We start from the raw sequence: 20,998 nt of genomic DNA, 5'->3' as shown, positions 1-20,998 counted from the left end.
GGAATCGGCGATCCTATAGAATCGATTGACTTAGTCTTTTGTAGACTTTGTCAATTGATCCTAGTGGGATAAAATTTTTGTCCTGTGGGGTTCTATGCTTCTCGAAGCGGATAGAATCCGAAACATAGGACGGAGATCCAGAACGCCAACAACCTTCGAACTAGAAAATAGAGAAAATATGCCTAATACACAGATAAAGGGTGCGATAAACACAGAGTATCATCATGAAATGCATAAAGATGTGTAATAAACTTAATAGAAATATATATATACCATACGCACATCATTTTGAAATGATTTTTTCGAAAGAGTACTTCAAAAAGATATAACTTGTCAAAAGGATTACCATAAGGCATTTTTTTAAAATTATTTTTCAAACATAAGTTTTGAAAAGATTTTCAAAATAGCTTAGCAAAGAATTTTTAGACTAATTTTTTAATATTTTTCAGAATAATTTTTGAAGGAATTTTTCAAACTAATTTTTCAAAAGTATTTTCAAAATAGATAGTTTTTAAAAAATTAATTATTATCCTTTTAAGTCAGAATCTCTCCATTAACCTAACATGTCCTTAAGCCTCTTTGTTAGCTACAAAGCAATCTCCCTATGTGTCTTAGGATTTAACCCAAATCAAAAAGATAATGGATAATATTTAAAATGGTTTTTAAATATAATTTTGAAATAATTTCCAAAGATTTTAAAATATTTTTCAAAAGCTAATTTTAAAGGGCTTAAAAAATAATTTTACTCTTTCAACTTGGACCTGCCCCTAAATCTGACACTTTCTTAGGGCTTCTTGTTAATCACAAGGTAAACTCCCTAAGTATCTTAGAGGTTAATTTAAATTAACTCGAGTAAATAATTGTATAATTTTTAAAAAGATTTTTTAAAATATAATTTTTAATTAAACTTTTAAGTTTGGACTCCCCTAAATCTAACACTCCCTTAGGGCTCCTTGTTGACTACAAGGTAATCTCCCTATGTATCTTAAGAATTGTTCCAAGTTAAAAGCATAATTTATAAGATATTTTACAAAATAAGAGTTTTAAAAAGGATGTTTCCAAAATGTTAGAATGTTTAAACTTAATTTTTAGGAGGTCTTTAAAAAATAAAGTCTCTCAAGAATAACCTCCCTATCAACTAGATACTCTCTTAGGACATCCTTGTTACCCACAAGGATTTTCTACCTATGTGTCTTAGGGTTCTTAGACTTAGTGTTGACCTTGAGATTTGTGTCTAAGTGTTGGTCAACCAATTTTTAAAGATATAAAGTTTTGAAAATTATATTATAGATACACACAGCAAACATGAATTTCAAGTAAATATTAAATTTTTTTAAAATAGTTTTTATGAAAATAATTATAATAATTTTTGAAAAAGTTTTTTAAAATTTTATATTTTAACTGTTCTTATCATCTCACACATTCTACGTGCCTCAGTACATGGCATACAAGAGTTACCTTATAGGTTTTGTAAGATGAGTTATCAATTTTATCTTTATTAATTTTTCAATTAAGTTCTAATGAGTGTTTGACCTTGTGTTAGATTCAAATTTAACCATCAATCAATTAAGTTTACATTTTAAAAATCGGCTTTCAAGTCGTGGCGAGGCAAGGGCCTTCCTGGTTATCGGAACAACGACCACTTCCTTAGATAAAGTCTTTTTAAGAAATTATGATCTTAATCAATTTCTTAAGAAGTCTTGGTCTAACTAGTCTAGGATGTGGCGAGATAGCTTCGATCAGTTCTACTTAGCTAAGCAGACCAAATAAGGTACTCCTTACCCCACTTGACTACCTAGACCAAGCTTTCCTGACGTACTATCATCTCGCCCCACCCTAATACTATGTTGGCAAGTGTCAACCATTCATATACCCTTAACTAACCATTCTAAATTAAGCAGTAAATAAATATGATGACATGACATTTATGTGCATTTAAAATAAAATATATGCATGTATATGGCAAGTATGCATGAGTCAAACAATTCAAGCAATATTTTTTAATTTTTAATAATATATCAAATTCAAGATTTGATACATTTCGTGTGGACCCGTGAATATGTCAACCCACTTTGAGATACTTTCAATTTTATTTAAATTTTATTTCATTAGGTAATATTTTAAGTTAATTTTATAATTATAAGTATTTTATAATTAAGTTCATAGCTTTTAAATTTTTATTTAAATTTAGTTATGTTTGAATTTGTTTGTTGATTTTTAATTTGATTATGGATTATTACTTGCTGAATTATTAGTTTATTTTTAAATTATTAATTTATTTTTGAATTTGTCATTTTTAAAGTTGGGGATTTAATTTTAAATTAAGTTTTGTTCCATAATTAAATGAAACATGATGATAATTAATTTTATTATTTAAATTTGAGTTTTTAAGATTTAGATTTGACTTGTTGAAATTTATAGATTTATCTTCTAGAATTTTAGAATTTAATTTTTAATTTTTTAATTTAATTTCTTAGAATTATTTAATATTTCATAATTAAAGGGTACACAATTATAGTTAATATTATTATTTAATTTTGAATTTTTAATACATGAATTTGAATGATTATTTTTAGAGTTTGTAGATTTATTATAAAAATTTTTAATATTTAATTTTATATTTTTTTTATAATTAAATTATTAATTTTATAATTTAACTTGATGGGGTTTTGAATTCTTCTTATTATTAGGAATATCTTGATTATTTGATTTTGAATTGTTAAGTAAATTTAAATTATTCAATTTATCTTGATGATTATTAATTTTATCTTATTTGATTAAATTTTTATTAATTTTTAGATTTATTAAATTAATTAAAGTTAAATTATTTAATTATGAATTATCTTGGTTGAATGAGTTAAATAATTGGTCTAGTCTTTTATTTATATGTACTAAATCTAGATTATTAATAGTTGGATTATTAGTGATTGAATTTGTTAAATTTAAATTAGTCAAATTATTATTTAATTCAAATTTATTAATTAATTAATTTAAATTAGGTGAATTTTTATTATTGATAAGTTTTAAGTTTAAATTTTTTAATTGATTTAATTTTGAATTATTTAATAAAATTTCAAATTTATTTGAATTTTTTAAATTTGAATGGTTCAAATTTGAATCCGACAAATTATTTAAATTTTTTAAATTATCTATGGTTGACTTTTTCAAATTATTTAAAATTTTAAAATTATCTAGATTTAAATTTTTTAATTTATCTAAATTTTTTATTGTTGAATTAGTCAAATTGATATTTTCTAACTTATCTAAATTTTTAATAAAATTATCTAAATTTTTTATTGTTGAATAAGTCAAATTGATATTTTCTAATTTATCTACATTTTCAAAAATATCTAAATTTTTAGAAAAATTAAATCTAGCATGCAACATCCTAGGAGTATTTTTGTAATTTAACGAACTTACCGGTATCACATCCTCTAATTCTGGTTTCTTCTTCGCCGTCTTCCTCTCTGGGCAACGATTCTTATAGTATCCGCTTTTTTGGCACTTGAAGCACTGGATGTAATCTTTGTTCCTCCAGGCTCCCAATATCGGTTGCTCCTTTGTCGCCGGTGGTGTCGTTCGATTCTTATGAGTAGGATACTGATTTTTATAGTGCCCTCTCTCCCTACACTTAAAACATGTAATATGAAATTTAAAATGAACTTTAAAATTTTTACCTCACTCCCCCTCCATCTTTGTCTTCTTACTCCCGTGGCGGTGAGTCCGATCAAGAGCAGGCCTTATCTGATACCAATTGTAGGATCATGGATGCGCGCTAGAGAGGGGTGAATAGCGTGTATGTCGTTTCTCGTTCGTTCATTCTATCAGAAATACTTAGCAGTGGAATTAGTAAATTAGCACAGGGACTCGTGGATTTTTACTTAGTTCCTAACCCCCCAAGGTTAGTACATCCAAGACCTATATACGGGAGGCGCCCGTCCACTAGTGGTCTCCTTTTCGAACCTTGTTCGAAAGTGGAGAAACCCATCTTACAGTCCAGCAAATATATAAATAAGAAGAGAAAGTAAGACAGTAAGAAATTAAACCAAACACCTGATTATCAATCTGGAAGTCCTGAGCGTCGCACACTCCTCCTGGAACTTCCTCGGTTACACGAGCCTAGCCCCCCGTTCGCGTTCAGCAACACCACTAGATGGAAAGGATGGCTTGTAGAAGTTGTCTCTTGTTATGCACGTTCATCCTCCTTATATAGCCCCTTCTAGGCGATTAGAAACCTTATCTAGGCGACTGGATAAGATCTGATCCGATCCGATCTTCTCGATCTTATCCAGGCTGAGTCTTCTCGATAGAGTCGCCTAGATCCGCCTTCGAGGCACCTGGACTGTCTAGTCAACTGGATTCCGAATAGAGTTGCCTAGATTCAATTGGCTCAGGTTTGACCTGAGTTGACCCCAGGCTTGGTTCAGCTGTCTTTGTTTACTTCACTTATGCTTTCTTCATCTTGCTTCCAGCTCCTGTTCCTGCAAGACAAGCATACAAATATAAAAATAACCTAAGCCTTGCCATGTGGGTCTAACTTTGGATTTTTATCAACATTCTAGGTTAGTTCGACGCCTACTGTTCCCACACTAGGAACACACCCTTACCGACTCCACTCAGGAGAATTCCTATTTTGCCATTGGACTTCCCGCTTAGCCATGATCCTCGGCCCCCAAGATTTGTTGCTAGGCTACCGGTCCATCTAACCGCCTAAACTTCCACCAAGCATCCGGTCCTTCTGACCTGCTTGGATTTATCTCATGCTTCCAGGTTCTCCTAACACTGCCTAGACTTACACCTAGTGCACTTGACCTTGCTAAGACTTCTGCCTGATCTTCTAAATCAGGACTTGCCTTTGCCTAGCTTACAACTAGGACATTCCCTGTCTAGCTTTACTCACCAGGACTTCCTTGCCCAATCTTCCAGATCAGGATTTTCACTGCCTAGTCTGACCGACTAGGACTTCTCACTAGTCGTTTGATCAAACTGACCTGACTATACTTCACTCACATCCAAATATTATATCCTATTTGGATCAACCCTTGGTCAAACTGACTAGACCTTGGTATATTGTCAAACATTGAAACTCTAAGGCCAGACCTAGTGCACCTTGCACCAACATTTTATCTTTTTAGTTCGGATTACTATGGTTTGCATTTTATATTGATAGAAAGTAAAGATCTTAGCGTTGGAGCATGCTTGGAGATGCCAAATTTGAGGAAACACGCGATAGAATGATCCATGGTCTACTTGTGGAGAGTCCTACGGTCATGGATCATCCAGAAAACCAAATTAGTTCGAGGAGTGTCACGCCCCGAGGAGGCCGTCCGAAAAATTTCGATAGCATCTCCCCAGTAACTATGACAATTCCCCTAATACAAACAATGATACTCAGCCACATGTGGCTGGAATAAGGACAACACGTCCAACAAACAATACAGATACACCCACATATGCAGAATAAGGCCTACACGGGCACACAACAATAATCACATATACGGCTAGATAATTGTGCGGCAAAAACAACACGTACTCAGCAGAAAGATCAAAAATCCGAATCCACAACCGAAAACAGATATAAATCCAACACACTGCAATCCAGGTCCACACTACAAATCCAACAAGAAATACAAACCACAACTGAATGAAAACAACTATACCAACTACCAACAACCTTCTGATGTGAGACAGCAGCAGTCGACCGAAACTCCCAGCTCCAAGTACCTATCTGTTACCTGGGGAGAAAACAAAATAACTCCAGGATCTGGGTAGTGAGCATTAGATGCCCAGTGGGTACAGAAAATGTGCATGTAAGATAATCATATGGAACAGCAAGAATATACAAGTCTGAGTAAACATGAATAGCAAAAACAATATGACATTTACATGGCAGTAGGTATCAACAGGGTATCAAGAGTATCCACTAGTCAACCGGGTATATCAGATAAGACAATACGAAAAGATCGAACTATGCAACAAGTATGGATATCAGGTACATGTAAGCATGTATGTAATGTCAACCAAGTGCAACAATCATAGCAAATAAATGCAGCAATCAACAATGCATATGAATAAAGTAAACTATGTAATAACCTACCAACGAATGCATGTAATATGCATCAACCATCGCAATCAAAAATAACAAGTCAAGTCACTATCTGCACTCGTCGTCCCCAGTCACTCCTCTCGGAATGAACGTGAGGCGCACAACAGGACATACTGCGCAAACTCCACAACTGACCACTAAAAATAAGTGGGGAGTGGCAGTGTAGCAGGAGGGCAATGTAGCCAGTCCTGGTCGCACCCAACTGTAGTGCAACCTCTTACCCATGTGACACCACAACACGGCGTCGGGTAAGAGCCAACAACATGCAACACCTACAACTACTATGGATGCATGATGATCATCCCAACATGTAATAGCTAATTTAATTAGCATGCTCAATAAGAATCAGCAGAGATTAACATAGATCAATGATATCATGGTTAAGATTTTCTAGCCAAGGATAGATCAGATGGAGACCATACAACAGGTAACAAACAACTAATCAGATGAATACTAACTGGATAATTCTACTGGAAACCAAAGGTATCAACATGATAACAAATAGATCATTATAAGATCAAGCAACAGGTATCAAGCAGTGATCATCAAGGGTATCAACTAGATACTATCTATAAAGCATGGATATTAATCGAATAGATAGAAAACAACAATACATGCACAGAAAAGAATTCCTGTATTGACCAAGTACAGGGTACCCACCTGATTGATGAATCGTCGAAATCAGAATCTTTCCGTGTAACAGGATCTCTAACTCACGGTCCTGTAAATTACAACATATAACACCCACTAAGTAAATCATATATTAAGTTCTATGCCAAGGTAAACCCCAATCGAATCTTGCATCTCAATCTGATTGTCTAATTAACACCACTCGATCGGATTAACTCAATCATAAGTTTACACCCTTGCTTGTCCCCCTATTATTAATTTACATTATGTATGGATCGCTTGCACTTGCCTAATAGCTAAATCTTCTATCATAATAAACTCAACTTTCTTAATATGTTATTGGCCTAAGGGAGCAAGTCATCACTTATTATTCTTCTTGACGCATACCATTTGGTTTTCTGTAGCATACCTATTTAGCTTATTTGTGCATAATTGGTTGATGATTGGCTTGCCTTACCTTTTCTTGGTGTCCATATATCAAGTCTAGTTTCCAAATCAAATTTGCATTAGTTAGATTTTGTCTCAACCTAAGTTCTTTTCTAGGGTTCCCACGACACCATTCAGCCGCTTTCAATTCTAATTGGTTTCGATTTGGCATAAAACCCTTTCCCATCTTCTTCGATCCTTAACTAAACACTTTTCTGGAGATTAAAAGCCAAGAAAACAGAGGACAAGACTCACATGGAAGGCGACAACTACACCGACGGTGTAATCAGGGGCAATCTGATGGAAGTGCTGAAGAATCCGTGATGGTAAAGATCACTTGAAATGAATCCTGATCCAGAAGAACGATTGAAGGTGAGGCGGGCGCCACGGTCGTCGCTGGAGGAGACGAGGTCATCAACGGCTAACTGGAAGTTGCCAACGCCGGTGAGAAAGGAACAGCGAGGTTGAGGGCGTCGGCACAGGAGAGGCGGCGGCGCTGAGCAGGGCGATCGGGGCAAAGCGGCGGCTTCTTCTCCGACGGCAAAGGGCGGTGGTGTCGGTCTGTGCAGCGACGAAGAGGAGGAAGGCGATGGCATCCGACATTGGGCGGTGGCAGGGCGTCGGAGTGGTGCTGGTTTGGCAGCGTCGGACAGGGGAGGGAGACGCGGTTGCAGCCGTGAGGAGGAAGAAGGAGGAGGGAGGCGGCGCTGTCCTTTTCTTCGTGCGTCTGCAGCGAACGAAGGGAAGAACGAAGGGAAGAAGGAGAGAAGAGGAGAAGGGGAATCGAGATTAAAGAAATCACGATTTCCTGTTTTAACGAGGAGTACGTGGTTAGTCGGTGCAATATTTAGGTTAAACCAACTTAAAACCTTATTATACGATTGAATCGGTTACTGTAGCAAATCAGTTTAAATCTTGGTTCGTTTGGTTTACTAACCGAACGATCTTCGATTTGACTCAAACCAGTTTTGTTGGATTCGTCTTCGCAAGACGAATCTTTTCATCTATTTTATTTTTATCAAAACCTCTTCCCGTACGAACCAACCCAACTTGGTTCAGTTTGGTTCGATCTTGGTTCGTTTGGTTCACTGCCCAAACGATCTCTGATTTGATCCAATTTGATTTCGTTGATTTCGTCTTTGCAAGACGAGTACCATTCTCCAACACTACGAAATTTCTGGTATCTTACAAGGAGTGCTAATTGAAACATGTCGTAAGGTCCACGACCAACCCGTGGTAGCTACCACAACCGTGGATGATATTGAGTAAAGCCAACAGACAAGACAAAATGATCCACAACCAGCTCATGGAACGTTGCATGGTCATGGATCGTTAGGGTATGGAGCTGCCTTTTATTTAGGAAATTTTGTTAGGGTTCTAGAACTATTAAACAAATAAAGGGCAACGGTTTGAAGGCATCTTGTGATAAGAGATCAAAGGGGAGGCGGCATCCAAGACATCAATGATATAAAGAGATTCCAGACATCAAAGAACATGTGGAGATTTTCCAAAGGCATTACAACATCTACATTCAAGTTTTCTATTTCTCACCATTTATTTTCATATTGTAGAATGTTATAATTGATTTCAATGGATTGTATCTTCAACATTGTGGATTAGTTTCTTTATTCTAAGATTAGAGAGTAACCTGATAACATATCAACATTAAAGTTTGATTCCCATCTCTTGTTAACGTTATGATTATCTTTGATTCAATTCTAGTGTGCACAATAGTTTGCATGACTTAGAAATTAAAGGATGATCTAAGAGGTGAACCTTAGTCTCAGAACTATAGAATTAAACATAAGTTTTTTTTTATCATGGAAGTAGTTCAAATTCTCTCTAGGGTAACATTAATTATCAAAGATTTTAAAGAGTTTAATCTAATTCAATTACCATGAGAATAGAAGTTGCATCGAGATAAACACATCATTATATTTTAAGAGAAAACATTGATTACCTAAGAATAATCTAACATTATAATAGAGAGAATCATAACTGAATTATGCATAATAATCATGGTGAAATCGAAATCCAAAAAATTTGCCTTAAAATTTAGTTTCCCAATCAGTTTTTTTAGTTCCATTTAATTCCTGATTACCACTATTTTCATATCATGATTTCTCTAGATAGCTTATTTTGTACATTGCTGGTAGTTAGCAATGCAGTTCTAGAGGACGATATTTTATTACTTGACGACGATCGTGCACTTGTGATTTCTCATGAACATTGATCTCATACCACAAATCCGATCTTATCTGAATTTAAAGTTTTCCCTATGTAATAGTTAACTGTTACCCCAGTATCAATCGACTAAAGTACAATGTCTCAACCCATCTATAAATTGAGTCTACTTATCTTCGAGCCTATGCTCGTCCTAGGGTTAAAATGCTCAAAGCTCTCAGTTTTGATTTATACCTCATGTAATATGGCCTTCATGCTAACTGGACTTCCATGCTTGATGTCTCACTATCTCTTGGACTTCCTCTACTTATCATCCAACCTTTCTTACCACTAAGACATCATTGTCAAGGCTCTTTTTGGACTTTACTTGCCTAGCATTCATCCTTCCTTGCCTGCTAGAATTCTATTTTCTTGTTAAGTAATTTGCATTTGCACACTTGACATACCAGATCAAATCACCACAATCACTTAACTTAAACATGATCTACGCATCAAAACCATGCAAAACACATGCTTGGGTGGATTACATCAATAGTGTTGAGGCTTCTCCCATCAAGCTTTTCATCTCTTGGATGTACTGAGCCCTTGACTTATTCCATGTGACATCCTTCACATCTACACTTATGTAGTGTAATGCCTGTAAAATTTCTAACAATTTTATAAGAATTTTTGCATGATTATAATGGGCTTTTATTTGGGCTCTTTCAAAAATAAAAGAAAATAGAGCAAAAAGGGAGCATAGCCAAGGTTCGAACCCTGAACCTCCAAGCAAGTAGCAAACCCTTATGATGCATGTAATAACCAAGAGCCCCAACAGGAGTGTGCTGTTAGAAAGGTAAGGGAAATGGTAGATAAGGGTAGGGGAGGCGAAGGGACACCTTCACTTAGAATAAATAGGAGTAAGTGAAGAGGCAAGGGAATGAGAAATCCTTTTCTTCTTCCTCCTTCTTCTTCCTCCACCGAAACCACCCCTCTTCTTCTTCCATTTTCGAAAACTCAAGGCCTAGGGTTCCTCCCTAGGAAGTTCACAAGGGAATCCCTCAAGGGCTTATCCCCCTATTAAGGCAAGGATACGCAAAGGAAAGTCTAGGAGCCGAGGTCTTCTCTTCTCTCCAACAAGAGTATATTTTCTTGTAGTAAACCAAGCGAGAGGAAGTAAGTAATCCCCTCACCTGCAGTACAAGTTGTTTTGAGTATTTTCGATTGCTTAAAACCTAGGACCATGCCCCTTGTAAGTTTCGGCCAGAAGTGTTTTGAGGCTAAGGGAAGAATAAAAATCCCAAACATGCTTACTAATGATCTTCCATGCCATGCTATATATACATGATGTTGACATGATGATAGCTAGACTTTATGTTAGCATGATTTCTTTATGTCACTACCTTATGTCCATGTTAACTCTATTAATGCATGCTTATGTTATGCTTATTGTGTCATGATGTACATGCTTATGTTTCATGCCCACTAGGGCACACCTATGTTATGCATGGCTTATGTATGATGAAATGCCTAAGAGATGCTTCCCTATGAGTTGGGACTAAGAGCACTCTTTATGTTATGACAAGGAACATGATATGCTATTTTACTTTTGTATGGCTTGTACCGGACCCTAGCAAGGTCCATGGGATGGGCTCCTACGTTGCCCCTAGGTCGACGGTCATAGTACGGGCCTAGTACGGGATGGGCTCCTACGTTGCCCCTAGGTCGACGGTCGTAGTACGGACCTAGTTCCCTAGTGGGTTCGGGATTAGCTACCTCGGATCTATTTAGGGATGCGCACAAAATAATGTATGTGGTACAATGTCGGGCCCTCATGTTGAGATTTATGTTTAAGTACCTATAATATATATGTTTTCAAAGAACATCTTGCATATACCCATTTTATGCCTATGTGATTATCATGCTTGAGATGATGTACTATTGTGATAAGAATGCTAAGTTTCTATGTTTTTCTACTACTTCATGATGTTCATGTCACTACTTTATATGAATGCTATGCTAAGTCTATATGTTGTCATGTCAAATGAACATATCACTACTTCTATGTTTAATTCATGATGTATGGCTTTTGTGAGTAGGAAAGGATCTTACTAAGCCTATGTGCTTATAGTTTTCATGTTTCCCTTGTACTGCAGAAAAGGGTAAAGAATGGCTAAACTAAAGGGAGCAGTAGGAGGGGCAAAGATGTGTGTGGCAGTGGCATGGTGGAAGAGATCTGCTTTATGTTTCATGACTTATGCATGTTCTAAAGTTTTGCATGTTAATTGTTAAGAGTCGATTACTACTTGATGCCTTTTTGATGATTGCTACTTGATGTTAACTTAGACTTGTTTTGATGGTTTATACTTGATGTGAAACTATACTCATTTTGTTCTATGAAATCTTGAAATGTTAAGCACTTGTTTTAGTTAAAGAATTGCTAAGAACCTTCTTATCATGTTAAAATTGTTAAGTGATAGATGACTATGTACTTAGATTATACTTGGAATTCCCTATTGATGTTCATGTACTCTATACTTGTGTTTAGGCCGCTATATTTCCATTATGTTGATTATCATGAACTTGAATCAAGTAGTGCCCTTATGAAATGACTATGCATGCTTAGTAGTCCACCTCCTACTCATAGTGTACTATAAGCTGTAGTTTTAAAAGAGCATGTAAGGTATTGCAGAAAGAAAAGCTTTAACCAATTATATACATGAATACTAAGCATACTCACATGCTGTAGATGTTTACATGCTACATATTTAAGATGTTGAGATATTTACATGGTTAAATGTAAATGCATGTTTTGTCATTTTAAGTTCAAATTCTTCCGCTGTATATGCATGCATGTATGTTCGCGTAGCGTCGCCCTTCCTCCCCTCTATAAGTACGAGAAGGGCGGGCGTTACATGATCAGGGTGAAACCCTAGCAATCTTTTATTTCCTAATAGTACTGAGGCATGATCCTTGAGTTCCTCCTGTCGCTTGTCAGCTATTGAATCAAAAGTTACGCTTGTGAGAAGTTGAGTATTCACCGAGAAAATTACATCCTGGCTTGGTCGCGAAATAAAAGACGCCATGCTCTATCTGTCGGGGGTAAAAGAAAGAATGAAAAAATATAGCGTCAAGGAGAACTTGATACAACTAGTAAATAATAATGGCACTACAGATTAATCTATAGGAGTTAGGAGTGAACTGGGACAGTGAGAGTTGGAAGTAGATGGCTAGGTCTTGAAGGATAAAAGGGATAGGAAACCTAAGGTCACTAGGTAGTTGGCCATGAAAGCAAGTGATATAACCAGGGGTGGCTCATGCGGTCGATGTTCTGGCATCGGAATGTGAATTTGATGATCGATCGGGATGCCAAACTACATGCAAAGGTGCGACCCCGCGTCCCTCATACATATGGTCCATTGAGTCTCATACCAAAGGTTCGAGGGGCCTTCGATGGCCATGGACTTAAAAAAGGAATGTATGAAAAAGAAATGAACATACTAAGTCACCTAGGAAAACTAGGAAGCAGGCGGAGACAAAGGCATTGGGAATAGCTAAAGCGAATGAAGGTGGTGTCACTTCCTAATAACCTAATATACTTCGGTGGCAGCGTGGTAAGGTTGTCACATTGGTCTGTCGGACCGTCGGATGGCGAGAACAAAAAGTAGAGTATTGCTTTAGCTATTTGATCGCTCAGCCTAACAGTCGCAAATGTGGTATAATCTCTCTTCATTAAAACACACTAGAGATGAGTTCCGAAGTGATGCATCATTCCCCATGCTATTTCAAACACAACCGTTGAATGCCGAGACTAAATGGGTGGTAGTACCTCATTACCGTCAGATCCAGGGTTGCATCAGATCTAGAGTTTTCTTGCAAGTGCTTGTGCCTTCCTTCGGGCTCTAGCCCTAGTTTAGACCTTGTTTGAGCTGCCCTCCTCACTTGTGTGTCTAGCCCGTTGTTGTGATTTAGCTTGCCTTTGGATGGTTCAGGTGGTGTGCCCTCTTGATCAAGGTGAAACCCTAGCAATCTTCTACTACTTGATAGTTCTGAGGTATGGTCCTTGAGTTCCTCCTGCCGCTTGTCAGTTATTGAATCAGAAGTTGCCGCCCTTGTGGGAAGTTGAGTATTCACTGAAAAAATTACATCCTGGCTTGGCCGCGAAATAAAAGACACCATGCTCTATCTGTCGGGGTAAAAGAAAGAATGAAAAAGTATAGTGTCAAGGGGAACCTGATACAACTGGTAAATAATAACGGCACTATAGATTAATTTATTAGAGTTTAGAGTGAATTGGGACGGCAAGAGTTGGAAGTAGGTGGCTAGGTCTTGATGGATAAAAGGGATAGGAAACCTAAGGTCACTGGTTAGTTGGCCATGAAAGTAAGTGATATAACCAGGGGTGGCTCATGCGGTCGATGTTTTTGCACCGGAATGTGAATTTGATGATCGATCAGGATGTCAAACTGCATCCGAAGGTGCGACCTCGCATCCCTCATACATATGGTCTGTTGAGTCTCATACCAAAGGTTCGAGGGGTCTTCGATGGCCATGGACTTAAAGAAGGAATGTATGAAAAGAAACGAAACTATTAAGTCACCTAGGAAAACTGGGAAGCAGATGGAGACGAAGGCATTAGGAATAGCTAAAGTGAATAGAGGTGGTGTCACTTCCTAATAATACTTCGGTGGCAGCATGGTAAGGCTGTCGTATCATCTATCGGACCATCGGATGGTGAGAAAAAAAAGTAGAGTATTTCTTTAGCTGTCCGATCGCTCAGCCTAATAGTCGCGAATGTGGTATAATCTCTCTTCATTAAATCGCACTAGAGATGAGGAAGTGATGCATCATTCCCCATGCTATTTCAAACACAATCGTCGGATACCAAAACTAAATGGGCGGTAGTGCCTCATTATCGTCAGATCCAAGGTTGCATTAGTGGTAGCGCCATCACATGCCTTCATAATTAATGAGGTAAGGTATCCTAACGGATCGAAGTGGATATCGCATGCTACCCAGTAGTACAATGGAACTGTGTCACAATCATAAGGGTAATACGTGATCTCGCGTATCATGTTTTCATAATTAATGAGGTAAGGTATCCTAATGGATCAAAGTGGATATTGCATGCTACCCAGTAGTACAATGGAACCGTGTGACAATCATAAGAGTAATACGTGATCTCGCGTATCACATTCATTAAATGTGATACTTATCTCCCTGATGACCAAGACCTGGTCAGTTGTGTCGTTGCTATGGTGACACCTCAGCTCTCCATACGGAGAGGACAAGCTTAGTAGGCAGATAGCAGCTCAACATAATCTAATTAGTTGAACTACACTTCCTTCGACTAGACTTAAAGGAGAGGCTTGTGATATGATGAAATCTTATCACCTCCACATGGCTTCTATGGTCAACAATCATGTTGATCTGTCGGTCAAAGTCAAGGTGTGTCAAAAACAACCCAAGGAGAACCAAGCCTAGCCTAATTGAGATTCAAGTTAAATCGAACTAGCACCATCTCTGTCTCAGCTTCGGATCTTGGCAATCTTATATCTCAGTCTTAGATCTCGACCTTCGGATCTTAGTAATCTTATGTCTCGACTCGACCTTGGATCTTGACAACCTTATGTCTCAGTTTCAAATCTTGACAACCTTATGTCTCAGCCTCAGATCTTATCAATCTTATGTCTCAGCCTCAGATCTCGGTAATCTTATGTTTCAGCCTCAGATATCGACAATCTTATGTCTCAACCTCGGATCTTGACAATCTTATGTCTCACCCTCGGATCTCGGCACCCTCACCGTCTTGACTCCAGTCATCGATATTGTCTATTCTCAAGGTCACTCAGCATCGACTTCACTTGTTTATCTCTCTTTAGGCCGGATTGACACCCTACAGAACCCATAAGAACACATACGGACAACGACTGCGAATATTCCAAAACATGAGACACCGTACGAGCAATGAAGCGGTTCTGTAGTTGTCAATTCTGGTCCCCTTGATACCATATCCATTAGACACATGACGCTCGACTAGTGGAAATGCCATCAACGACTGTTGGATCTAGTCCCTAATCGGCTTTGATATGGAGATGCTCTTCTGGGACAATATAAATCCTAAAGAAGTACGTATAGTATAGGGGAGCTCTCTCTCACACACACACTCGCATCAACCCCATCGAGTTCTCTCTCTGTCTTACTTCTTCTTCTTGCTTTAGTTTTATACCTCAAGTAAATTCTAACTTGAGTATCAAAGTGAGTTGCTGAGATTCTTCTCACGTCATCCTAACTCTTCTATTGAAATGTCTTTTAGGTCTCTTTTTCTCATTGTGATTGGTCTTCGGGGTATGTGCATGTCAAATTGTTTGTTGATTGGTAGTTTGATGGGTCCATGATATTTAGTCAGAATAATTGAATTATCAAAAAAAAAAATTAATAGAGGAATACACAGTGGAGATTGTTTATGATCTCTCTGTAAAGTAATGCATGACGTTCTCCACCTATGATACTTCTACGTACCATAGGCCGTGTTCTACCAACTGCAATATGGATGCTGGTCGTGGATTACCACACAAGTCTATCTGTTAGTGACTAAGATTCGCTATCAACGAGCTTACTTCGTGTTGCTGCAACTTTGGGAGTTTGGGTCATCTGGCGTTCGATGAATTGCCTGAGTAAGTCCCACAAGCCCTGAATTGGCTTAATGGGCCAAGCCAGTTACACCTAGCGAAGAACATAGCTCCCATCTTTGTCTCTCCGTACGATTTTGTGTGGAGAGCTCTCATTTAAAACCTTTCTAAATTGCAACTTAATCACCTCCAGTAAGAACCTTAAAAATTTTGCTAAATTCTAACCAGCAATCATTCTGGGTCTGGCACTGAGATTAGGCCATTGATACGCCTAAAAAAGCACCTTAATGAATAATTCTGGGCCATCATAAGAATAATCATATCAGATACAGCAGAAGCATGCACGCTATATAAATAATACTAAATTAACTCTCCTCTGCTCTCCTCTCCATCCATCATCTTCTTCATTAAACAAACCACACCGAGAAACCTTTCCACGGAAATACATGGAAAGATAGATAGGCTTTGTAGGCGTAGATGGACATGCAGCAAAGGCTATAGGAACAAGAAGCAGGTATTATAATGGATCAGCCAGCAGTATGCCCTTTGTAGCTCTGGATTTGTGGTCCATTTTGTTGTAAATTTGCTAGCGTCGATCTGGGCCCTGGGAATTGTAGGAAGAGCAGGATAATTTTGTTAGGACCTCTGCCATTCTGCTGCCGCAGTCACATTCCTCCAATGATTATTTTATTGGCTTGTGTTTCAATTATTTATGGTTTGATTCATGGGTGAGGAAGGATCTTGGAGAGTGAAAGCATCATCAGTGGTCCTGGTGGATCTGTGTATATTTAGCTCTGTTTGATGTGCCCAAACCAATTCCTGGTTCAAGGACTCAGCAACCATTTTCTATGTGACTGTGCAAGTTAGTAAGTCGATTGGTATTTCAATGGAGACAAATTAAATGCACTACTATCCATCACACTAGGAGCTTAAGCCTCCGTTTACTTGGAAGCGCGGAAAGGAAATCCACAGAAAATTTTCCTTCATGCAAATCAATCCATTATTTACTTTCTTAATTTTTAAAAAAGGGAGAGAAATATAATCCATCAGCTGTCAATTTTCTTGCCAAAGTTGATCACCGCCAAATCGGACGGAAAACAAGCGGATGGAAAACAAAAAGACCAAAATATCCTTTAATTACCTACAAATTACATACTACATATAATCAATTTCGACGCTCCGACTCTTCGTTTTCTTCCGCATTCGCTTTTGCTTCGCCCACAGCGCCTCCTTCGTCACGCACTCCGACTCCATCTCTCTCTCCGACGACGGCAAGGGAGGTCGAAAAGGATTGAGAAGGAAAATGGCGAAGGAGGGCAGCCCTCGCCGACTCGCAGGACTGAATACTCCCCACGACTGGATCGTCCCGGCGCCCGCTCCCACTACGGAGAAACCGAGCTCGATGCCGCCCTCTTCCCCTGGATCATGAGTTTCGGGGACGACGCCACCGCCGCCGCCTCCGATGGAGCCTTTCTCCGTTCCTTCAAGAATCGCTCGACGCTTCTCCGATTCCAACGGAGGTGACCTATTCAAAAACAGAATCCATCCCGACTTCAATCCAGATTTTGCTAACTCGAACTTCTCTCGTCTCTTCCGAACATTTCAAGCTAATAATTCGAAGAGATTTGGCTTGCTGTGACAGAAAACGTGGATAAAAAAAAAAATCTCAACTTTGGTATTACAAGATGATCAATTGAAGCTTTGCTCATCTTTTCCCAATATTTCAAGCTAATAATTGAATTTTACTTGCTGCGATTGTAAGAGAGAATAGAAATCGAAGCTTTAATCAGTTTACCTATGAAATAATCACTTCCACATGTTCTAAATATTTCAAGCTACTGATTCGAAAACATTTTACTTGAAATCTTTGTGTATGCAAAATTGCCTATTACGTGTTTGTTCCTTTTCCGCAGTGAAATTCAGAATCTTTTTCCTGCACAACAGGGAATCGCTTGATTGAAATTTCAATTACAGGTGCAACGAGCATGCATTCTTCAGGAGGCTCAATTGCAATCCTCGCAGCCTTCTGGCTTCTTGAACGAAACCAAAAATTCATTTTGTTATCTGTAAATAGCCAAGTTATATTTTAGAATATTAACAAAATTTAATATATTAAATATGTATTCAAAATAAATTCCTAAATATATGTTTTAAATAGAATTTGAGTTTTCAATAAAATTAATGATAGTATTAGATCATGTTGAAAAATAAAAATAAATAAATTGTATGAAAATGATAGGGTATTTTGGACATTAAACAATTTAATTTTCTTTCCATCTATATAAGTAAACAGTTCAAGGGATGGATTTTCCTCACCTTCCTTAATCAAAGTAAACAAGCACAATAGATTGAGGATTCCTTTCCCTTTCCATATCTCTAGGGATGTTTCATCCATTCACCATCCACTCCTCCAAGTAAACAGGGCATAAGTGCAGTACGGATTACATTAGTGATTGATAACTATGCTTTCCCATATTGATACAACAGTGCACCGCCCCAACCTGACGGCTACAAAATCGTAGTATTGTAGTAATTTATTACTTGAACACTATTTAGCACCCAGAAGTAAGAGGATTAAAGTAGAAAAAAAACACAGAAAATTTTGGGGGTTTATATTTTAAGAAAACGCTGAGATTGAGAAAAGGAGTTGAGGCGGGTGGTTTCGTACACCGGAAGCTCGTCCATGCGCCCGCCGCCACCGGCTCCTCCATTTTCCGTCGCCATTAAATTCTCCAACTCGAACAGATCGGAGCTCGAATCACTCATCTCCTCTTCCTCCTCCTCCATCCCTCTCAGCAGCTCCTCTACCCTCCTCCTCGCTTCCAATGCCGTCGCCGATAGCCTCCGCGACGACGAATCCGCCTCGAAGATGCTCTTCTGACCGCACGGCCGCAGGTCCTCGTCCACAATCACGCTCACTGGGTAGAACCTGACCGTCCGCTTGCCCCTGTCCGCCGCTCTTTCCCTCGTCGACGGATTCTTGATCAGGCACGACCGCGAGTGGGACGACGCCGTGGAGCAGGCGGAGTCGTCGCATCCGCCCGCGGCGGTGGTTGACGAGGAGGGCGACTGCTTTCGCGGCGTCCCTGATACCGCCGATAACAGAGACCCGAGGAAGCCGGCTAGTCGAGCCCCCGGAGACGCCGGCGCCGCCGATCTCGAACATCGCATTTCGTGGAGCTTGCCGCGGATCGAACCGGATTTCTTTTTCTTCTTCTTATCGCCTTCCCCCGCCAGCGGCAGCGGTAGAGGGGCGGAGCAGAGAGGAGCCGCCGCAGTCCTGATCGGGCGGAGCCGGGCGGCCACGCAGTCTGGATCCGAAGAGGATGAGAATCCGCCGTAGCTGGACATGTCGGAAGAGCTAGATGTGCAGATACGCGGCAGAGTTCGGCAACGGCTGGCCGCCCTCTGGCTCGCCGCCGCCACGGGAGGCAGAAGAGTCAGTGGATCCTTCTTCTTGATGCCTACGGAAGCGCAGCACCGATCGCGGGTGGATACACTCCCCAAGGCGGCGGCGTTACCGTCCGACTCGTCGATTGAGCGGTAGATGGCGTCGAGGAGTGTGGATGAGAAGGAGGGGTTCTGGTGACCGGCCTTGTAGTTACCCCTCACCCGCCGCTCTCCCATTCCTTGCTTAATCCAAGGCTTTCCTTTCCACAGGCGAGGAAACGAAGGAGCTTGCTGCTTGTGAAGAAGAAGAAGAAGAAGGAAGAAGAAGGAGAAGGAAAGGTGGGCAGCGAACGAGCGAGCGGCTCAGGCAACAGGTAACTCGCCCACAGCACGCCTTTTTGAGGCAGCTACAAGCGCGAGTACATCTGACGTGGAATTTCCCCCCTTCTTTTGTCCCACCACTACGCGCCGGGCTCGGTCGTTGTGGTCCGTCGGATTAGTGATGAACGGCTTCCGTCACGCAACGGAGGTACGATGCTCCCTTCTAATTTCCACCATTTTCTTTCTTTTTTTTTCAATTTCTAATAAAAGTATGCCTTCTATTTCTAATTATATCCGAAACGTCTTGCCAGTTGACACGCATGTAGTTTATAGACGATGCAATTTCTAAGCTCAAGAAGTGGAGTTGGGTAGGAACTATTTTATGAATTTAATAATCAATCGAGTGACTCGTGATATCCTCTTCTTTCCCTGAATGGCTGCGGTTGCAATTTATATTTGGTGACTAATTAACGCAGTCACAGAAAAGAAAGATTGATTCCTCTACTCTTTGTTTAGATCTTTTACAGGAACCCTATGGGCTTAATGCCATGCATGCATCTAAAGCATTTTTATCTTGTAAAGTAGGAATTCTGTGACAGCGTCATTTTCTGTATTATTTGTTTGCATTGGGATCATAACTACAGGGACCATTGACATAACTCCATCAAACATACCTTAAGTATGTATATATATATATATATAGATGGCCTTGGGATCAGAACTACAGGGACCATGGACATTACTCCATCAACACATGGCTCTGTGATGTACATTGTTCAACAACTATTTGGCCTTGGGCGTACCTAATTGTTCGTTGGTGGTAGTTTAGTTGGAAACCATTGCTTGTATCTGACTAAATTAAGGGAGGTAGGCATGGGGAGTATAAAGGTCTGTTTAGTGATGCACTAATCATTTGCCCCCGTGGAACCCTTTGGTAGCTAGCTAGGTTTTAAGGGTGTCGAATGGTCCTTGGAAAATTCTTAATTGTAGAATGCGAAGTTTCTTAGGCCTTAGAGCATGCTATCTTCACTAGATTCAATATACAAGATAGAGACATAAGAAGGTGGGAGATGGAACATTGAGGTTTAGAAAAAATACAAAATTTCAGCTTTTGCAGTGTGTTTCTTTTCATGACCGATCACAATCGTGTACCAAGATACTTTTGTTCATTTCAACCACACTTCAAACAACATGTTATTCATTTCATTCTAAAGTAAAATTTCGAATTTGATAAGTCAGATTTTGAAAATCTCCTTCTGTCTAAAAAAATGGTTCATCAAAATAACAAATCATCTGTTTCATTGATATGGACACAGTTGATTAACAAATG

General features: G+C 39.0%; 1 protein-coding gene across 1 annotated transcript; it reads right to left on the bottom strand.

Annotated features, from left to right (window-relative positions):
* Positions 1–18,567: 18,567 nt before the first annotated feature.
* LOC141815492 (protein BIG GRAIN 1-like) lies at positions 18,568–19,680 on the bottom strand. Its single transcript, XM_074703440.1, has one exon. The coding sequence runs from the start codon at positions 19,582–19,584 to the stop codon at positions 18,568–18,570; it is 1,017 nt and encodes a 338-aa protein (XP_074559541.1). The 5' UTR covers positions 19,585–19,680.
* Positions 19,681–20,998: the final 1,318 nt, after the last annotated feature.

This window comes from Curcuma longa, chromosome 2 (genome assembly GCF_044706935.1).
Source record: "Curcuma longa cultivar G26 ecotype Majalengka, Jawa Barat chromosome 2, ITB_CL_G26_1.1, whole genome shotgun sequence".
In the NCBI taxonomy this organism is placed as follows: Eukaryota; Viridiplantae; Streptophyta; class Magnoliopsida; order Zingiberales; family Zingiberaceae; genus Curcuma; species Curcuma longa.
The sequence above is the reverse complement of the archived record's forward strand: the minus strand, read 5'-3'. Positions and strand labels throughout refer to the sequence as shown.